This window comes from Heptranchias perlo, chromosome 6 (assembly GCF_035084215.1).
Source record: "Heptranchias perlo isolate sHepPer1 chromosome 6, sHepPer1.hap1, whole genome shotgun sequence".
Taxonomy (NCBI): Eukaryota; Metazoa; Chordata; class Chondrichthyes; order Hexanchiformes; family Hexanchidae; genus Heptranchias; species Heptranchias perlo.
Window position 1 is genome coordinate 29,005,919 of NC_090330.1, and position 17,989 is coordinate 29,023,907.

A 17,989-nucleotide genomic window follows, 5' to 3' on the forward strand; every position below is an offset into this window, starting at 1 on the left:
AGTTATGTGGAGAGATTGGAGAAGCTGGGGCTGTTCTCCTTAGAACAGAGAAGGTTAAGGTGAGATTTGATTGAGGTGTCCAAAATCATGAATGGTTTTGATAGAGTAAATAAGGAGGAATTGTTTCCAGTGGCAGAAGGATCAGTAACCAGAAGTCACACATTTAAGGTGACTGGCAAAAGAGCCAGAAGCAACATGAGGAAACATTTTTTAAACAGTGAGTTGTAGCTTGATCTGGAATGCACTGCCTGAAAGAGTGGTGGAAGCAGATTTAATAGAAACTTTCAAAAGGGAATTAGATAAATACTTGAAGGGAAAACATTTACAGGGCAATGGGTAAAGAGCAGGGGAATGGGACTAATTGGATAGCTCTTTCGAAGAATCAGCACAGGCACGATGGGCCGAATGGCCTCCTCCTGCGCTGTACCTACTATGAACTAGTGGTCTTTAAAGGGATTGCTGCAGGTTGCTCACACAACAGACCAGATAAGTACTTTTTAATTTTTTTTTGAGGAACGTGAATGCTCCTCCTGGCCTCACAAAAATCTCCAGCCCATTGCTGGTCTGACAACGACCCCCCCCCTCCTCCCCCCTCATGCAGCAATTACCTGCTCCCCCTTTAAAACACATCCTCCAGCTCGGTTTCATGGAGGAACCGACAGAATTCCTGCCCCTTCCACGGCAGGTGACCTGACTGTGAGCGCTGGTACATATTTTGCAGCCCACTGGCAGTGACGGCATGAGCCCCAGCCGCCAAAATGGCAAGGATCTCACAGCAAGGACTTTAGGCGAGCAGCATAAGCGCTTCTCCCGCCACCAGCCTGAAATCTGCCCGAAGTGAAAACCTACCTCAATGTTTATGCAAAAGAGGAAATCAATGGAGAGTCAGCAGCAGAATGCTTTTTCTCTCAGAATACATTAGGTTGAGGTACCTGTAAAAAAGGGAATAGGGAAAAATTAAAATTATTTTCAAGCTTGTTTTGGTTTTCATTTTTTAAGCAAATTATCATTAAATGTAGTTGCATAAACATTCAAATAACAAGATAACCAAGGCATGATTCATTAATGCACGATCAGAATAATCTGTAAATCATTAGTTTTTATAGACAGGTTATGGCAACAACTTGCATGTATAATCACTCCTCATGAAATAGAATGTGTGAGAGCACCTTGCAAGGTGGAGAGGTGGATACTAAGCAGCAAAGGGAAGAATTTAGAGGTTCAGAGAGAGACTGAAGGCACATCTAATGATATTAGCATAATGGTTGCTAACTGGAGGCAATTAATTCAAATTTACTAAACGTGTGTGAGTTTGTGAATTGGTGTTCATTGATTGTAGTCTGAAATAGAATGCACAGAGAATAATATAGTTGGTACAGCACTGTTATTTTCACACATATATAAATACCATTTTCTTTATTCCAGGTACACAATTCCAGCAGTCTATCTTCTACATGACAGTTGGAATCTCTGTTCCAGTTACATTCCTGTTAATAGTTTTCATATTCTACAAGTATAAAAAGGTAAATAAGCACCTTTTGCTTATTAATAATTTATATCTGAATTTAAGATTTGATGTACATAATACAACCAAGCCAAAAAATGTACTCACTCTGCAAGTGATTGTTTAACCACATGCACTCTAAAATGCTTGCTCATAATCACACTCTCAAACAGTTTAAATCTAGTTGACAGACAGTTCTGGAGGTTTGTGGAAGATTTGCAGGGTTTGTCTCAGTAGGCAACAATTGACATGTGATTGATGAAACAAACTGGAAAAAGGGAATAAGTTTTAAATCAACTGTTCAAATCTGCTCTTCAAAGCAATTTCTTTTTAATGTTTAAAAATTATTATCATGCCTTCCAGGGAATATTTTGCTGTAATATTTCTATTTAGTTCTTACTAACTTTTCTTGTACTATGACAGCATATCTTTAACTTTAACCACTCCCAGTGATCTTTGAAATTCTAGTACCTTGGTTAGAGTAACAGATGTAGTAATGAGTTTATAGTGTTTGTAACTATGCAGTGTAGTATTTGAGAAATAGTCAGGTGGAAGTTAGGTGAGAACATGCAGTTGCAGTTTTCTTAGCCTGGCCTTGTGGAAAATGGTCTTTGTGAAGACACGAGGGGGATCATTTTAACTTTGAGCGATAGTGTAAAATGGGATCAGCCCCACATTGTACAACTCTCCTGATTTTCATTTCAATGGGAATGGAAATCGGAAGAGATGTCTAACTAGTGGCCAATCCAATATCATCTGATTTACACTGTTGCCAAAAGTTAAAATTACCCCCTAGGGCCCTGCTATTCCTCTCTCTGGTGAGTGGACACAGAGCACCTCTCATGCAGCCTGATCTGTTGGGAATCCCTGCATTGATCCTTTTTTCTTCCTCACACCTCAGATAAGGGGATTCCCACAGGGAAACCCATTAGTGCCTTTAATGGTGCTTTTAAAGAGTACAAAGGCTCGAGAATCTAAGTGTTAGCAGAGAGGGAAAAAAAACAAAAAAAAATTAAAACCATCCAGAAATGGCCTAAAAACACATCTTTATATTACTCTGCCCTTTAGACGAAGTGTCACCTAACTTCTTGATCCCTGGCAACCCCAGACATTTAGTTTATGCAACATTGTTTATACTGGATGTCCTGCACAAAATAATATTGGGGAAACTGTATGCAGGATGTCCCTGTCACCGTTTCCATTCCCATTTTGATATTAAAGTGTATCACCCACCTGTGCGGAAGACAACTTCTGCTGTCCGCTCCAAGTCCCATTGGAAACACGAACATCATGCAAAGTACTATGGTTCTGCAAATCCTCGGGCCTACTGCAGGAATAACCACCGCTGACCTGTGCTCCTTGGGGTCAGTGCAGAATCATTTCATTTAAATAATTTCAGTGGGTGCCCAAACCAATGTGGATGTATCTTGGGCACCCACTAGAGGAGCGGGATCCCAAGATATGGTGCCCGATGGCTGCATAGATGGTAACCCCCCCCCCCACCCCACAACCCAAAGGTGAAGTTCTGCCCGTGATCAGCCCACAAAACACCCCCCATCCCCCAAATGTGGAGACCACGCACCCCTACGATGACCTAGATGCAAGGAAGAATCCAGCATCCAGATTGGTGGGCAGAAAGGAGAGAGGAACTGCTTGAATTCTGGCAAGGGAAAGCCCTCCCACCGACTTCACTTCCTGTGATGTCATGGGCTATGTTTGAGGTGGGTGGAAGTTCCATTTGCTCCAGGCCCCATCTGAAACTGACTGCAGAATTTTTTCTAAGTAGACAACAAGTGCTTCTAAGTACTGCGCAGTTTTTCACCCCTGCCAGGCCTCTTGCGCCTGATTTACCCCCATCCCCATTATGCAGTAAGCCTCTAGGAAATTCAGGGCTATGTCCACACCCATTTCTGGGGCATAACGCAGACTTAAATCATTAAGGTTACTTTTACTGTTAATTATTGCATAGTTCCGACATAGCAGTTGAAATGTGGTGAGAAGAGGGTTTGGTAGTAATTGGAAATATCAGTCCAAATTACTAGACAGAAAACTGCTTTCAAGTAGGTCTGATAGACTACCTTTTTTACTAACTAGTTAAAATAACCATAATATGTTCTGTTGCCAAGGACGTACATTAGTTGACAGGTTGTCACACTGAGGAATGTATTCAAATTACTACTGAGCCCCATTCACACAATTAAATTAGTGCAGTTTAAAGAATAATCTGAGATATTCACATTGAATATAAATTACTAGAGAAAAATATCACCCACACTCTGAAGTAGCCCTGAAAATTAGCTAAATCATCGTTTTAATTTATAATTGTTTTTAGTTGGTATCCTCAGTAGTGTTTCTATTCATATTGAATATCACCTCATTTATATACCCTGCAGTATGCTTAATGTTTAACCCAAGAATGTCAATAATTTAAAGTTCATGTGAATGGGTCCTTAAATGTTACTAACTGGCCTATCTGGATGATTTTTATCTATTTGGATTTTAAAATGAAAACAACTGTCCAGTCTTGTCAGAGGGAAAAAAACAATTTAAAAGCATTTATTATTAATAGCAATAGAAAAGTGCAAGAGCATGGTTCTTTGCTATGTACAGGCTTAACAGATTCACATTCATGCAGAAGCAAAAATCTTCCACTGTATTTTAGTTATTAATTATGTATAATCCAATTCCCTAAGAGAAAGTATAAGAATGTGAAAATTATAATATGCATGTAATAAGAATTTCTGAAATATTCTTATTTGATAAAACTGGACAATTATAAAAAGACAGAGACAGGCATTATAGCACAGGAGAGACCATTTAGCCTTTCTTGCCTGCAGTGAATTTAAGGTCCTCTCGGGAGCTGATTTTACATAGCCCATTTCCCTGTTTTCTTCCAAAACGAATTCCGTTTTCCTGCTTTCTCTCCATGCCCTTTTATGTTCTTCGTCGTTAAGTAATTTTGAATTCTGTAATGGACTTAGCATCGACCAGCACATGTGGCAAAGCATTCCACATTCCAAAAATTCTTTGGTGCGCATTTTAACTCCCGGGCAGGAAAGCAGCCTAGCGAGCGGTCAGCCCATCCAGGAGCAGCAGCAGGAGTCCCAACTGTTTTTAATGGCTGGGCCTCATTGGCATGCCGCTAGCCAACCTTTTCCGCCCAAAACTAGAGGGAAGCGGCAAAAAGTTGGGCGTGCCAGGAACTGCCCATCAGACTCAAGGTAAGTGCAGGATGGGGGTTCTGCGACAGTCAGCGGTTCGCAAAGTCGTGGCTCCTCCGGGCCCCACGAAAGAAAGTTTTTAAACTTACCTGGAAAGGCCTTTTTGGTCTTCAGACTGGGTTCTTGCTGTCGGGAAGGCCTCTTGGGTTGGGGTCCTATTGACATAATTGTATAATTTGCATAAATATATGTGGCTCTTGCCTGACTCTGGCAAGCACCTCATATGCCTGAAAAATCATGCATGTTAAAATTAGATTGGAATGGAGTGGGTATTTCACCTACTCCATTTTAACTGCCCGCCCGGGTTGGGGGAGTTAAAATTTGTGTGAATGTTTTTTTCCCCCCTTTTACAGATCTGGGTTTTATCTGAGATCATGGCTTTGTGTCTTCAATTTACCTACCAATGGAAATCATTTATCAGTATTTAATTTGTCTTATCATTTTGGATATCTCTATCAAATACCCCCTCAATCTTCTCAGACCAGAGAATACTGTCCTAGTCCCTCCAGCCTTACCTTGCCTTGTAATTCCAATCACTTATTACTTGTATCATCGTGTGGCATTTTCTCCAGGACTATTATATTATTCCTATAATGAAGAACCCAAAGCTAAGCACAGCATTCCAGATGTGGCCTTATCTTCTAGTACATTATCACCAACATTCATGATAGTTATTAATTTGTAAGTGTTCTTCCATTCTACTGATCAATCCCAGATAACATTGAATGGGGTAAATTTTGTTCTTTCTGGCACAGAGCTTCATATGATGAGAACACCACTAATGCGAGCACTAACATTAACATAAACAAATGAAAAATTATGCGGGGTGCAATGACATCCACACACAAATTCTTGATATGCATTCCCATTGTGAGAAGCTCTGAGGCAGGAGTACTAATTTGTAAAATCTACATAATATATTAATTTATGGTTATTTTATTTTTTGTGCTTTATTTATATTTTCTACCCCTTTCTTAGGACCCTATGTCCAATATATCACTCTTTGGTTACGGTTGTGGCAGATGACCTGCTCCAGACCTGTCAGTACCACTTTGTAACCAGCCACCAGAGATTTGTGAAAATAGCTCAGTCTTCCTCATCTTCTGATTCTTTCTTTCTGTGTGGAACTGTCTGGCTTCCACTCAGCAGTTATCCTGATGGCACAGCCAAGACTGGGATCTCAGTGAGGGGAATTGTGTGCAAACCTACATCCTATAGCTCTATGGCACAATCCACTGGAGAACCAACAGATTGTGAACCTAAGCTGTTCCGCGCACGGAGTGGCCTATTAATCTTTTGCGGCCTATGTAGAAGCTTTTAATCACATTTTAAAAGTTTATCGTTTTTTGCAGTAATGGAATAGCACCGTGGTTTGGAGCAAGAGAGTGGTGGGATCTGAATTTACCCTTTGTGGTCCCCATACCATTAAATTCCTAGCTGTGTCACTGGAGGGAAGTGTTGAGTGCAGGCCAGATGTTGCTTCACACAGGAAAAGGGAAAATCAGCAGGGCAGTAATCACCTGTCTGCTTTCACACGTCAGCAAGTATCTGGTCACAACTGCATCTGCAGATACAAGAGAATAGTTCACCTGTTCCATTCCTTGGACACAGTTGCTGCATGAGCCATAGCAACCAAGGGGAAGGACAGAAATAGAGAGCAAACTTATCCTAATTAAAAATAAAAAGCAAAATACTGTGGATGCTGGAAATCTGAAAAAAAACCCCCAGAAAATGCTGGAAATACTCAGCAAGTCAGGCAGCATCTGTGGAGAAAGAAACAGAGTTAACATTTCAGGTAGATGCCCTTTTGTCAGAACTGGAAGAAGTTGAAGATTTAACAGTTTTTAAGCAAGTACGGAGCCAGTGAAAGTGGGGGGGGGGGCAGGAAGGGGAGGGGAGGAAAGAACAAAAGGGAAGGTCTCTGATAGGGTGGAGGGCAGGAGTGATTAACTGACAAAAGGGATGATGGTACAAGGCAAGGAAGGTGGTGATGGGACAAGTAAAGAAACAAAAGATGGGTCTATAGGAGCTGTAAATGGCAACAGCAGAACCATCACCAGCACCTCCTGTCCAAAAAAATGGGAACAGTGGTTATGATCCGAAGTTATTGAAATCAATGTTGAGTCCAGAAGGTTGTAAAGTGCCTAATCAAAAGAAGAGGTGCTGTTCCTCAAGCTTCCGTTGAGCTTCATTGGAACAGTGTGGGAGGTCGAGGACGGAGAGGTCAGAGTGGGCATGGGACAGAGAATTAAAATGACAAGCGACCAGAAGGTCAGGGTCATGCTTGCGGACTGAGCGGAGGTGTTCAGCAAAGCGATCACCCGATCTGCGTTTGGTCTCCCCGATGTAGAGGAGACCGCATCGTGAGCAGCGAATACAGTATACTAAATTGAAAGAAGTACAAGTAAACCGCTGTTTCACCTGGAAGAGTGTCTGGGCCCTGGACGGTGGGAAGGTAGGAGGTGAAAGGGCAGGTGTTGCATCTCCTGCGCTTGCAAGGGCAAGTGCCATGGGAAGGAGAGCAGTTGTCGAGGGTGATGGAAGAGTGGACCAGGGTATCGCGGAGGGAACGGTCCCTTCAGAATGCTGAAAGAGTTGGAGAGGGGAAGATGTTTGGTGGTGACATCGTGCTGGATGTGGCGGAAATGGCGGAGGATGATAAGTTGAATATGGAGGCTGGTGGGGTGGAAGGTGAGGACAAGGGGGACCCTATCATGGTTCTGGGAGGGAGGGGAAAGGATGAGGGCAGAAGTGCGGGAAATGGGACAGACATGGTCGAGGGCCCTATTAACTACAGTGCAGGGGAACCCTCAGTTGAGGAAAAAGGAAGACATATTGGAAGCACTGGTGTGGAAGGTGGCATCATCAGAACTGATGAGATGGAAAATCTGGGAGAAGGGAATAGTGTCCATACAGGAAGCAGGGTGGGAGAAAGTGTAATCAAAGTAGCTGTGGGAGTCGGTGGGCTTATAGCAAATATTGGTTAACAGCCTATCCCCAGAAATGGAGATAGAGAAGTTCAGGAATGGAAGGAAAGAGTCAGAGATGGACCATGTGAAGTGGAGGGAAGGGTAGAAATTGGAAGCAAAGTTGATAAAATTTTCAAGTTTGAGGCGTGAGCAGAAAACGGCACCAATACAGTCATCAATGTACTGAAAAAGAAGTGAGGGAGTGGACCTGAGTAGGACTAGAACAAAGAATGTTCCACGTATTCCACAAAAAGGCAGGCGTAGCTGGGACCCATACGGGATCCCACTGCGACACCTTTTATTTGGAGGAAGTGAGTAACTAAAAATAGATTAATGTTCTTTTCAGGAACTACTCATTATAAAATGGGTTTTAAGTAGATAGCTCCGATGTGGACCTAGCACTGCCATAGTGTCCCAGCTGTGTTGAAATTTCTATGATTCTATAATCACACTTTTTTTTTCAGTACAGTTGTTTGTAACATATCGCATAATAACTGGTGGCATATCCGAAATTTGTACATTGATTAATGTACAATCTCTTTCTGATCTTCGTTTAAGCAACCTGGCTATGAAAGACAGCTCCACATGATACAAATTGTTGGATCCTCTGAGAACGACTACATTTATGTTGATTTTAGCCACATTGATTATGACATAAAATGGGAATTTCCTCGAGAAAACTTGGAATTGGGTAAGTAATCTGTTCCAAAGTCGAATAGAAAATATAAACTGCCACTAAAATAGTAAGTTTGGGCCTAAAGTAACAAAATAAGACAAGTTGCCCAGGTCCAGGGCAATTTTTATATCTCATGTATTTAAAGTGATACAGTCCATTTTTTGATATTTTGCTGAAAGTGTGCATTATAAAGAAAAACTCACCGTATCTTTCAAAAATATTAGTTATTTGAAAACATTAACAAGACCACGTGAGAATTCATTGCTTTCTCTTATACACAAAATATATTATAATGTTATAAAGGATTTGTTATAAAGAACTCATAAAGTGACTCACCTCCTGACTCCCCAAAGCCTTTCTACCATCTACAAGTCACAAGTCAGGAGTGTGATGGAATACTCTCCACTTGCCTGGATGAGTGCAGCTCCAACAACACTCAAGAAGCTCAACACCATCCAAGATAAAGCAGCCCGCTTGATTGGCACCCCATCCACCACCCCAAACATTCACTCCCTTCACCACCGGCGCACAGTGGCTGCAGTGTATACCATCCACAGGATGCACTGCAGCAACTCGCCAAGGCTTCTTCTACAGCACCTCCCAAACCCTCTACCACCTAGAAGGACAAGAGCAGCAGGCACATGGGAACAACACCACCTGCACGTTCCCCTCCAAGTTACACACCATCCCGACTTGGAAATATATCGCCGTTCCTTCATCATTGCTGGGTCAAAATCCTGGAACTCCCTTCCTAACAGCACTGTGGGAGAACCTTCACCTCACAGACTGCAGCAGTTCAAGAAGGTGGCTCACCACCACCTTCTCAAGGGCAATTAGGGATGGGCAATAAATGCCGGCCTTGCCAGCGACGCCCACATCCCATGAACGAATAAAAAAAAACCTTACAGCTTTTGTTGTTGAAACTGCACAGCAGATTAGTTAAGAGTTGGAGACTGTAGTTAAATCTCCCTGGCAGGTACCTAGGATACAGGATACATGAGTTTGAGTGATGCGGGTCTGCACTTGATAATGGTTTCAGTTAAGAAAAAGGGGAAGAACAACGAACCACCCCAATAATTCACAAATACTAGTTTTGTGTTTACCTTTAAAACTAAAGTGGGCATCATTTAAAATAAAAACACAAAATGCTGGAAATACACAGCAGGTCAATCAGCATCCACAAAGAGAAAAGGCAGGTTATGACATTTTAGGTGTTTATCTAAATGGAATTCAAAAATACAATCCCCAATTTATTTTATTTCGTTTTTTTAATCCACAATAAGATAAAATTCCTTATTTGACACCATTGTTCAGTGTATGCATAAACTTCAGAGAAATTTGGTATAGTTCTTAGTTAATTGTTTGTGCCCTACAGGGAATGTACTTGGCTCTGGAGCATTTGGAAAAGTAATAGAAGCCACGGCATATGGAATTAGTAAAGCAGATGTCCCTGTCCAAGTAGCTGTGAAGATGTTGAAGGGTATGTGCAATTTATGCCACACAGCTATAAGCAGAATGTTTATGTTCAATATTGTACAAAAATATTGACACACACTCATGAAATATGAATGATGTCATCTTTCAAAATATTGATAAAATTGTGTATTCACTAAAATTAATAATGAATATCAATTTATTAAATGACTGTATTTTTGGTTCATATTTATCAGTTTAAATAAAACAAAGAAGTAAAAACCACAACTCACAGTGACCATTGCTAATAGCATTCTGCTAGTTGCAGGTTTTTTGTTGTTGTTCTTGTACTTTATTTTTGGAATAGTTTAACAGAATTAGCCTCACCAATATGTTTTAATAGACAGTTGTGTTTAAACTTGAATGTGTCCTTCCACTTTTAAATACATTTCATTCAACAAAGCAGCTCTAACTATAGCAGGTGCCCGGAAAAAGCCTTGAATGAAAACTATTTAAATAAAACATAAAAAAGATTTTTGATTTATTTTCCTACATTACGTATTGGGTAATTATAATGGGCCAATCTAAAGCTTGAATAAATATGTCCAACTGCTTGGACAACTCATAAACGGAAAAGTTACATATGAAGCTGAGTGTTGAAACTTTGACAGTCAGAGGCTAAGAGAGGCAGATAATAATGGAAGATAAGAAGCCTCATTTCTTCTGAGCTCGATCCTTTTGTGAGGCACCTTCCTATAGACGTAGCTATTGGAATCTTGTAAAGGATTTTTGCTTTGATCAGAGCAAATGGTGAAGATAAATGTAGAGTAAACAGTATGGTCATATAGGCACCAAAGCAGCAAGGACCACATTAGACCAATATGAAAGATACTGATACTATAACCATGCTAACACCTATCAATAGCTTGGAAGAGGGGATATCTAAACACACAAGCACACACTTAAATCTTTTCAATGCCATTGATGTCTTCTTTTAGGAGATTCTGGAATCAGTCCGCCTGGAGCAAAAGGTTTGTCCTACTCCAGACACAGAAACATCCTAATAGAGTGACTATCAGTTCATACATGTTCAACTGTACAGTTTTTTGCAATGTAATAGCATAGATGTAATCAGGGTGGAGCAAAATTGCAGAGACAAAAGAGGCATTACATGAATATCAGAGGGTAGAAATTCTAAATCAGTGGGCTTCAGGCAAATAGAGGTCCTAAAAATTTTAACATGTGAGTTGGAACCTTGGATATTTGACTTTGAAGATCGAAATCCCTCTGCGGCATTTTTAACACACTGGTTAGCAAGTCAGTGTTAAACACCTACGTGCACCATCTTAACAAATGTGTTAACCCATTTAAAATAAACAGATTAATGACTTTCATAAAGTAGCACACAGGAATTTCAGAGGAATATTATAACCGATGTGCTAAACGAGCAATTTCAACTCATTAGTGTCACTCTTGTCAATTACCTGAGAAGGTGCATTCAGTGACAGAATCACTGTCTGAAGGCAAATCTTCTGTCTTGAATTATCCATGCCTTATTCCTAGAGACAGTATCTGTACTAAATAAGCAGCTTGAAAACCTAACTTATCTGCCTAGAAATACAGGCACACCCATTCTTGGTGATGTCCACGGTGCTCTGATATTGAAAATGGTATGCAAAAGACCAAGGGGGAAAAATTGAATAGGGCCTGTTATTGGGCGGGGGTAGCGTGATCCGCTATTACTCCGCAACCAATGGCCCCTGCGCGGGCAGGACGAGACTGCGTTGGAAATCAGCGTTGAACGAGGATTCCATGCAATTTGCACTTCCCACCAGCAGGTGGTGCTCCAATCTCTTAAAGGCAGGCTGTCGCTTAAAAATCTCTTAAAGGTAGCTGGTACCTGTTATTTGCTGATAATAACAGTCTGCTGTCTGCACGGAGTCAGATATCACACATGCAAAACACAAATGCAGCTCCCATCCCTATGTTTACAAACTGATGAGTTATGTTAAAACATTGAATAAAGGTTGCACACTACTAAATCCCACATCCTCCAATCTGCATGCCAGACCTCACCAATCTGCTGATCTGAGTTGGTACCATGCCTGCGAGAGTGCGTGCACCAAGGTTCTCTGCTGATGCACTAGAGACCTTGGTGCAAGAGGTGGACAGAAGGAGGGACATCCTATATCCGTGGGGGGGGGGGCGGAGGTGGTGGGGCAAGAGGCCCTCCAGACATATACCCAAAAGGCAGTGGGAGGCAGCGGGGGACAAAGTCAATGCCAGGTGCACAGCATCATGAACATGGATGCAGTGCAAGAAGAAGTTCAATGCTTTGACACGAGTGGTCAAGGTGAGGGAGGTCAACTGACAAGTGACATCTCCTACCAACTGCACCACTAGCCTCATGCACTGCTCCATGCACTACACCCCCATCTCCCACATACCAACAAACTCTTTCCTTCATTACTCAACTCTTCCAATCAGATGCTTCCTCTCACCCTTACACATTACCACTGTTGCAAGCCGCCTACCCACAACTCACAGGCCACACACACTGGCAGCTATTCAACCATGACAGGCACATCACCCAGACACACATCCCGCTTTCTTGAAGGAGAAGGAGGCGCATATCAGGAGGCAGCAAGTGGCAGTGGCATTTAGCCCCTCGAGCCTGTTCCGCCTTTCAGTGAGATCATGGTTGACCTGTGACCCAACTGCATAAACCTGCCTTAGCCCCATATCCCTTAATACCCTTGGTTCACAAAAATCTATCAATCTCAGATTTTAGAATTCACAATTGAGCTCGCATCAACTGCCATTTGTAGAAGAGCATTCCAAACTTCTCCCACCCTTTGCGTGTAGAAGCATTTCCTAACTTCACTCCTGCACGTCCTGGCTCTAAATGTTAGGCTATGTCCCCTACTCCTAGTATTCAAGTATAGGAGATCTCCAAAAACAGTTACAAATGTCTTGGCAGCCAGAAGCAATAATCCAGCCACTAAGCCGTAAATCCTGCATGATCCCTTTAAATAGCACTGGTGGGGGGTCCTCCAGGCACACTAAGACACGTTCAGGTGGTCGGGGTTAAGACTGTGTTGAGTTGAGCGTTAAGTCCCAAATCGTGTCTATCACTTTAAATCAGCAGTGCACATTGATTGTATCCATTTTCTCCTTACTTTACATGCTTCCGGCATTCGTTATCTGCGCCTGCGCTAACTCCTGATGCCGTCCGGCGCACGTCACGCTGGAAACGTGCGTGGGCAGCCAAGATGCCACCTTAGCACTTCGGAAGACCGCGTAGTGCCGAAACAACTGGCACTACATGGCCCAATTTAGCGCCCCAGTGCCTGCTTCAGGCATGGGTAAAGGATGCCTTTTGTTTGTCCATCACCTTCTCAGGGCAACTAGGGATGGACAATAAATGCTGGCCTTGCCAGGGACCCCCAGATCCCAGGAATGAATAAATAAAAGAAACTAGTTGCACTGATATTTCAGCAAGTTAACAATGTCAAACAGTGCCTTGAATAATAATTTCAATTAAATCAGTGTGGACTCATGAATATCTTTTATTCTCCACTTAAAAGAAAAATCTGAACCTGCTGAAAAAGATGCCTTAATGTCTGAACTGAAAATGATGATTCACATGGGGCACCATGAAAACATTGTGAACCTTTTAGGAGCTTGTACTCTTTCTGGTAAGAACTATTCGCTAAACCTTTGTTTAAGCATCTTCATATCTAAATCATGCTATTTACATTTGCTTATCAAATGTTTTAATTATGTACTATTTTAGGTCCAGTATATTTAATCTTTGAATATTGTTGCTATGGAGACCTTCTTAATTATTTAAGAAATAACCGGGGAAAATTTCATAAGACATTGACAGATGTCTTTGCACACAACAACTTTAGCTTTTATCACAATCTTTACAACGATCAACAATTCAGGTAAAATATATTTTTACTGAATTCACTTCTGGTCAATATTTTTATTTTTCAGTGTCTTTTATTATTTCTGTCATATTTGCCGTCAACAAATGTAAGCACATAGTAATAAAAATGTTTTCTTTCGATATTCAGTGAGAAATGCTATCAGACTTGTCAAGAGATAAATCAGATATAATCAAATTGCTTCAAATTTGCCTTAGATTCCTATTCACTAATATTCTGTAAGTGTTAGCATGGCTCAGTGGTAGTACTCTTGCTTGAATCAGAAGGTTATAAGTTCAATTGTCAGTGGTGCTGCTATTGGATGTAGATGTTAAACCAAGACCCTTTCTGTTTGGTGAATGTAAAAGGTCCCATGACACTATTTGAAAGTACCTACAATTATCCCTCAACTGATACCACCAAGACAGATTAACTGATCATTTATCTCATCTTTATTTGTGGGACCTTGCTGCGTGCAAATTGGCTGCTGCATTTGCCTACAGCACAGTTCAAAAGTAATTCATTGACTATGAAGCACTTTGACATATCCTCAGGACATGTAACACATTATATAAATGCAAATTCTTTCTTTCAGTTATCAGTAAATGTAGCTTGTATTTGCTGAAAATCATTCAGTCACTATTCACAAAGGTTTTGCAAAATGTTTTGCAATTATACTGAATAATAATGGCCGTGAAAATAATAATGATGTGGAGATGCCGGTGATGGACTGGGGTTGACAATTGTAAACAATTTTACAACACCAAGTTATAGTCCAGCAATTTTATTTTAAATTCACAAGCTTTCGGAGGCTTCCTCCTTCGTCAGGTAAATGTTTTTCGTCAGGTAAACAAGCTTTCGGAGGCTTCCTCCTTCGTCAGGTAAACATTTACCTGACGAAGGAGGAAGCCTCCGAAAGCTTGTGAATTTAAAATAAAATTGCTGGACTATAACTTGGTGTTGTAAAATTGTGAAAATAATATACAAAGCACCCTTCCACAATTAGTGGTGGTGAAAGAATGATTTGATCCTTGCTGCCACAAACAAATTGCATAAACATGCCAAGGAGCTTCTTTTTTCCCAAAACACGCCCTCATTCTGGATATAAGTGGGCTATCCCCCGTGCCCCAGCATAAACTGGACAATGCACATTTTGAACAGGGCTGACTTGAGCTTGATTGAACCCACCCATATTTTTAAATATATTGAATGAGCACCAGCAGGACTACTACCTTGTAATTCATGTTCACAGCGTCATAGGAATATAGGAACAGGAGTAGGCCATTCAGCCCCTCGAGCTTGTTCCGCAAGGAGGAGGAAAGTTGTACACTGCTACAGGTCGTGAAGGCCTGTAGCAGTGCAAATGCCCAGTGACATTTTGGCATGTTAGCTGCTGTAAGCCAGAAATCTGTACCACTCAGTTTTTTTGGTGGTCTTCAGGACAGTCATCCACTGGATGGGATCCCTAAAAAATGACATCATGATGTCACTGCCATGTCATATACAAAAAGGTACAAAAAATAATTTAAAAGGCTAATGGAATGTTGGCCTTTTATCTCAAGAGGGCTGGAATACAAAGTGGTGGAAGTTATATTACAGCTGTACATAGCACTGATTAGACTCCATTTAGAGTATTGCATTCAGTTCTAGGCACCTCACTTCAGAAAGGATATATTGGCCTTGGAGGGGGTGCAGCGCAGATGCACCAGAATGATAACGGGGCTAAAAAGGTTAAATTATTAAGGCAGGTTGCATAGACTAGGCTAGTATTTCCTTGAATATAGACAATTAAGGCGTGATCTAATTGAGATGTTTAAAATGATTAAAGGATTTGATAGGGTAGATAGAGATAAATAATTTCCCCTGGTGGGAGAGTCCAGAACAAGGGGGCATAACCCTAAAATTAGAGGTAGGCTGTTCAGGGGTGATGTCAGAAAGCACCTATTTGCACAAAGGGTCGTGGAAATCCGGAACTGTCTTCCCCCTCAAAAGCTGTTGCGGCTTGGTCAATTGAAAATTTCAAAACTGAGATTGATAGATTTTTGTTAGGCAAGGGTATTAAGGCTATGGAACCAAGGTGGGTAGATGGAGTTAAGATACGGATCAGCCATGTTCTAATTGAATGGTGGAATAGGCTCGAGGGGCTAAATGGCCTAGTCCTGTTCCTATATTCCTATATACCCCAGGAAATGCGCATTAACTGCAAAAAGAACCTGGTGTTACGGGACACTGCTCCTTTCTCTTCTTTTGAACGGGCCTGACTTGAACTTGGTTGAACCCACACATATTTTTAAATATTTTGAATGAGCACCAGTGGGACTACTACCTTGTAATTGATGCTCACAGCGTCATAGCAACAGGAGTAGGCCATTCAGCCCCTCGAGCTTGTTCCGCAAGGGGGAACCAATTTTCTCCCCTCCCCCTTTCTCTCCTGTAGGCATTCACTCCATGGTAGGTTACCGTTCCACTATATCAATCACCTTGCTGTACTTTAACCAACATTATTCACATGTGAGCCTACACTGTGAGTGTTGGTGGGAAATTAAACCACAGAAGGTATCACAGTCAACTGATCATTTTCTCTCTCAATGTCGACCCACACGCATTTCCAGTAAGGGTTGCTGGATAATGATCAGGAATAGGAACCCTAGCTTATTTTGTCTTCTCTGTCCCAGGGGCACTGAGGCCAATTATAGCGTCACAATTGCTGCCTTACCAGAGATCAGCTAACTCAGCACAGACTGGGAATAAAACCTGGAATCTCCCTCATCTGTACAACTCAGCTACTTATTGCCTTAACCAGCTGATGAGCATGAGAACATTTAAATGAACATTGTACAAGATCATCCTTATTTTCAGATTTGCTGCTCAATTGTGAATTTATTACAGGCAGTAATGTTTATTTTATTACCTGATATAAAATATGTAAATATTTACTGTGTAAGGAAAAGCTTTTAAGTGGGAAGTGTACCTATTACATTAGTAAAGATAAATTACCTTTATTCCATATTTTGAACAGCTACAAAGATAGAAATTTTCTGCAAAATGAATCTTATGTACCAATAAATAGAAAACCTGGTACTGGTACCTTGTCACAAAGGAGTGATTGTGATTTACTATTCAGCGAGGGTGAACTAACATGCCCATTAAATACAGGTAAGAAGTTTTGTATGTAGAAAGCAAAACTGTTCTTGAGCAACTGGTTGTTTGATACTGTAAGGATAAATAGAGCATATGTGATTAGTAACTCTATAGTAGCTGATCTGTTGTTTATTTGAGCACATGAAAAAACCATAGTCAAGGTCAGTGCTCTGTATGCTACAAACGCTGCAAAATTCATATGACATCTCTTACAGTTCAGGAGGGAGCAACCACTATTGCTCAATGTGTATTTATGATTTTATACATATATACTGTACATATCGGATTGCAATTCAAGTATGTCAACCTACCAGGGCGAAATGTCAAGTCAGGCAGCTTCTTCCATGGCTTAGTTGTGGATGGATGCACTGATTAGGTGAAGCAAGCTCCTTAGGGTGGTGCAGAGAATGATACCTAGAGAATACTTGGCATAAAACAAGTGACATATACAGGTTACTTCATGAGTAAGGACGATCTTGTTATAGAGTCACAAATGGAATAAGAACATAAGAACAAGGAACAGGAGTAGGCCATTCAGCCCCTCGAGCCTGCTCCACCATTCAATAATATCATGGCTGATCTTCAACCTCAACTCCACTTTCCCGCCCAATCCCCATATCCCTTGATTCCCCGAGAGTCCAAATATCTATCAATCTCCGTCTTGAACATACTCAATGACTCAGCATCCACAGCCATCTGGGATAGAAAATTCCTAAGATTCACACTTTGAGTGAAGAAATTCCTCCTCATCTCAGTCTTAAATGGCCGACCCCTTATCCTGAGACTATGCCCCCTAGTTCTAGACTCTCTAACCAGGGGAAACAACCTCTTAGCATCTACCCTGTCAAGCCCCCTCAGAATCTTGTATGTTTCAATAAGATCACCTCTTATTCTTAATTCCAGAGGGTATAGGCCTATTCTACTCAATCTCTCCTCATGGGACATATGCTTCATCTGACTGTTCATACCCCCAGAAATAATTTATACTCATATGTACTACACTTATCAAAGATTTACTTTTAATTATACTAAACTCTTACATGCTGAAGATAAATATGACAACGTGGAAAGGCTATTAAATATCAAAGAAGTTATTATTGGCAAAGTAATTTTCACTGATCATTTTCATTGCC

General features: G+C 41.1%; 1 protein-coding gene across 1 annotated transcript in view; it reads left to right on the forward strand.

Annotated features, from left to right (window-relative positions):
• The window catches only part of flt3 (fms related receptor tyrosine kinase 3), an 88,747-nt gene that overhangs the window by 58,421 nt on the left and 12,337 nt on the right, over nucleotides 1-17,989 (forward strand). The window contains exons 14-19 of the mRNA XM_067985519.1: nucleotides 1,426-1,523; nucleotides 8,253-8,385; nucleotides 9,746-9,850; nucleotides 13,371-13,481; nucleotides 13,580-13,733; nucleotides 16,735-16,871. Coding sequence (XP_067841620.1) covers nucleotides 1,426-1,523; nucleotides 8,253-8,385; nucleotides 9,746-9,850; nucleotides 13,371-13,481; nucleotides 13,580-13,733; nucleotides 16,735-16,871 — 738 coding nt within the window. The remainder of the gene's footprint in view (nucleotides 1-1,425; nucleotides 1,524-8,252; nucleotides 8,386-9,745; nucleotides 9,851-13,370; nucleotides 13,482-13,579; nucleotides 13,734-16,734; nucleotides 16,872-17,989) is intronic.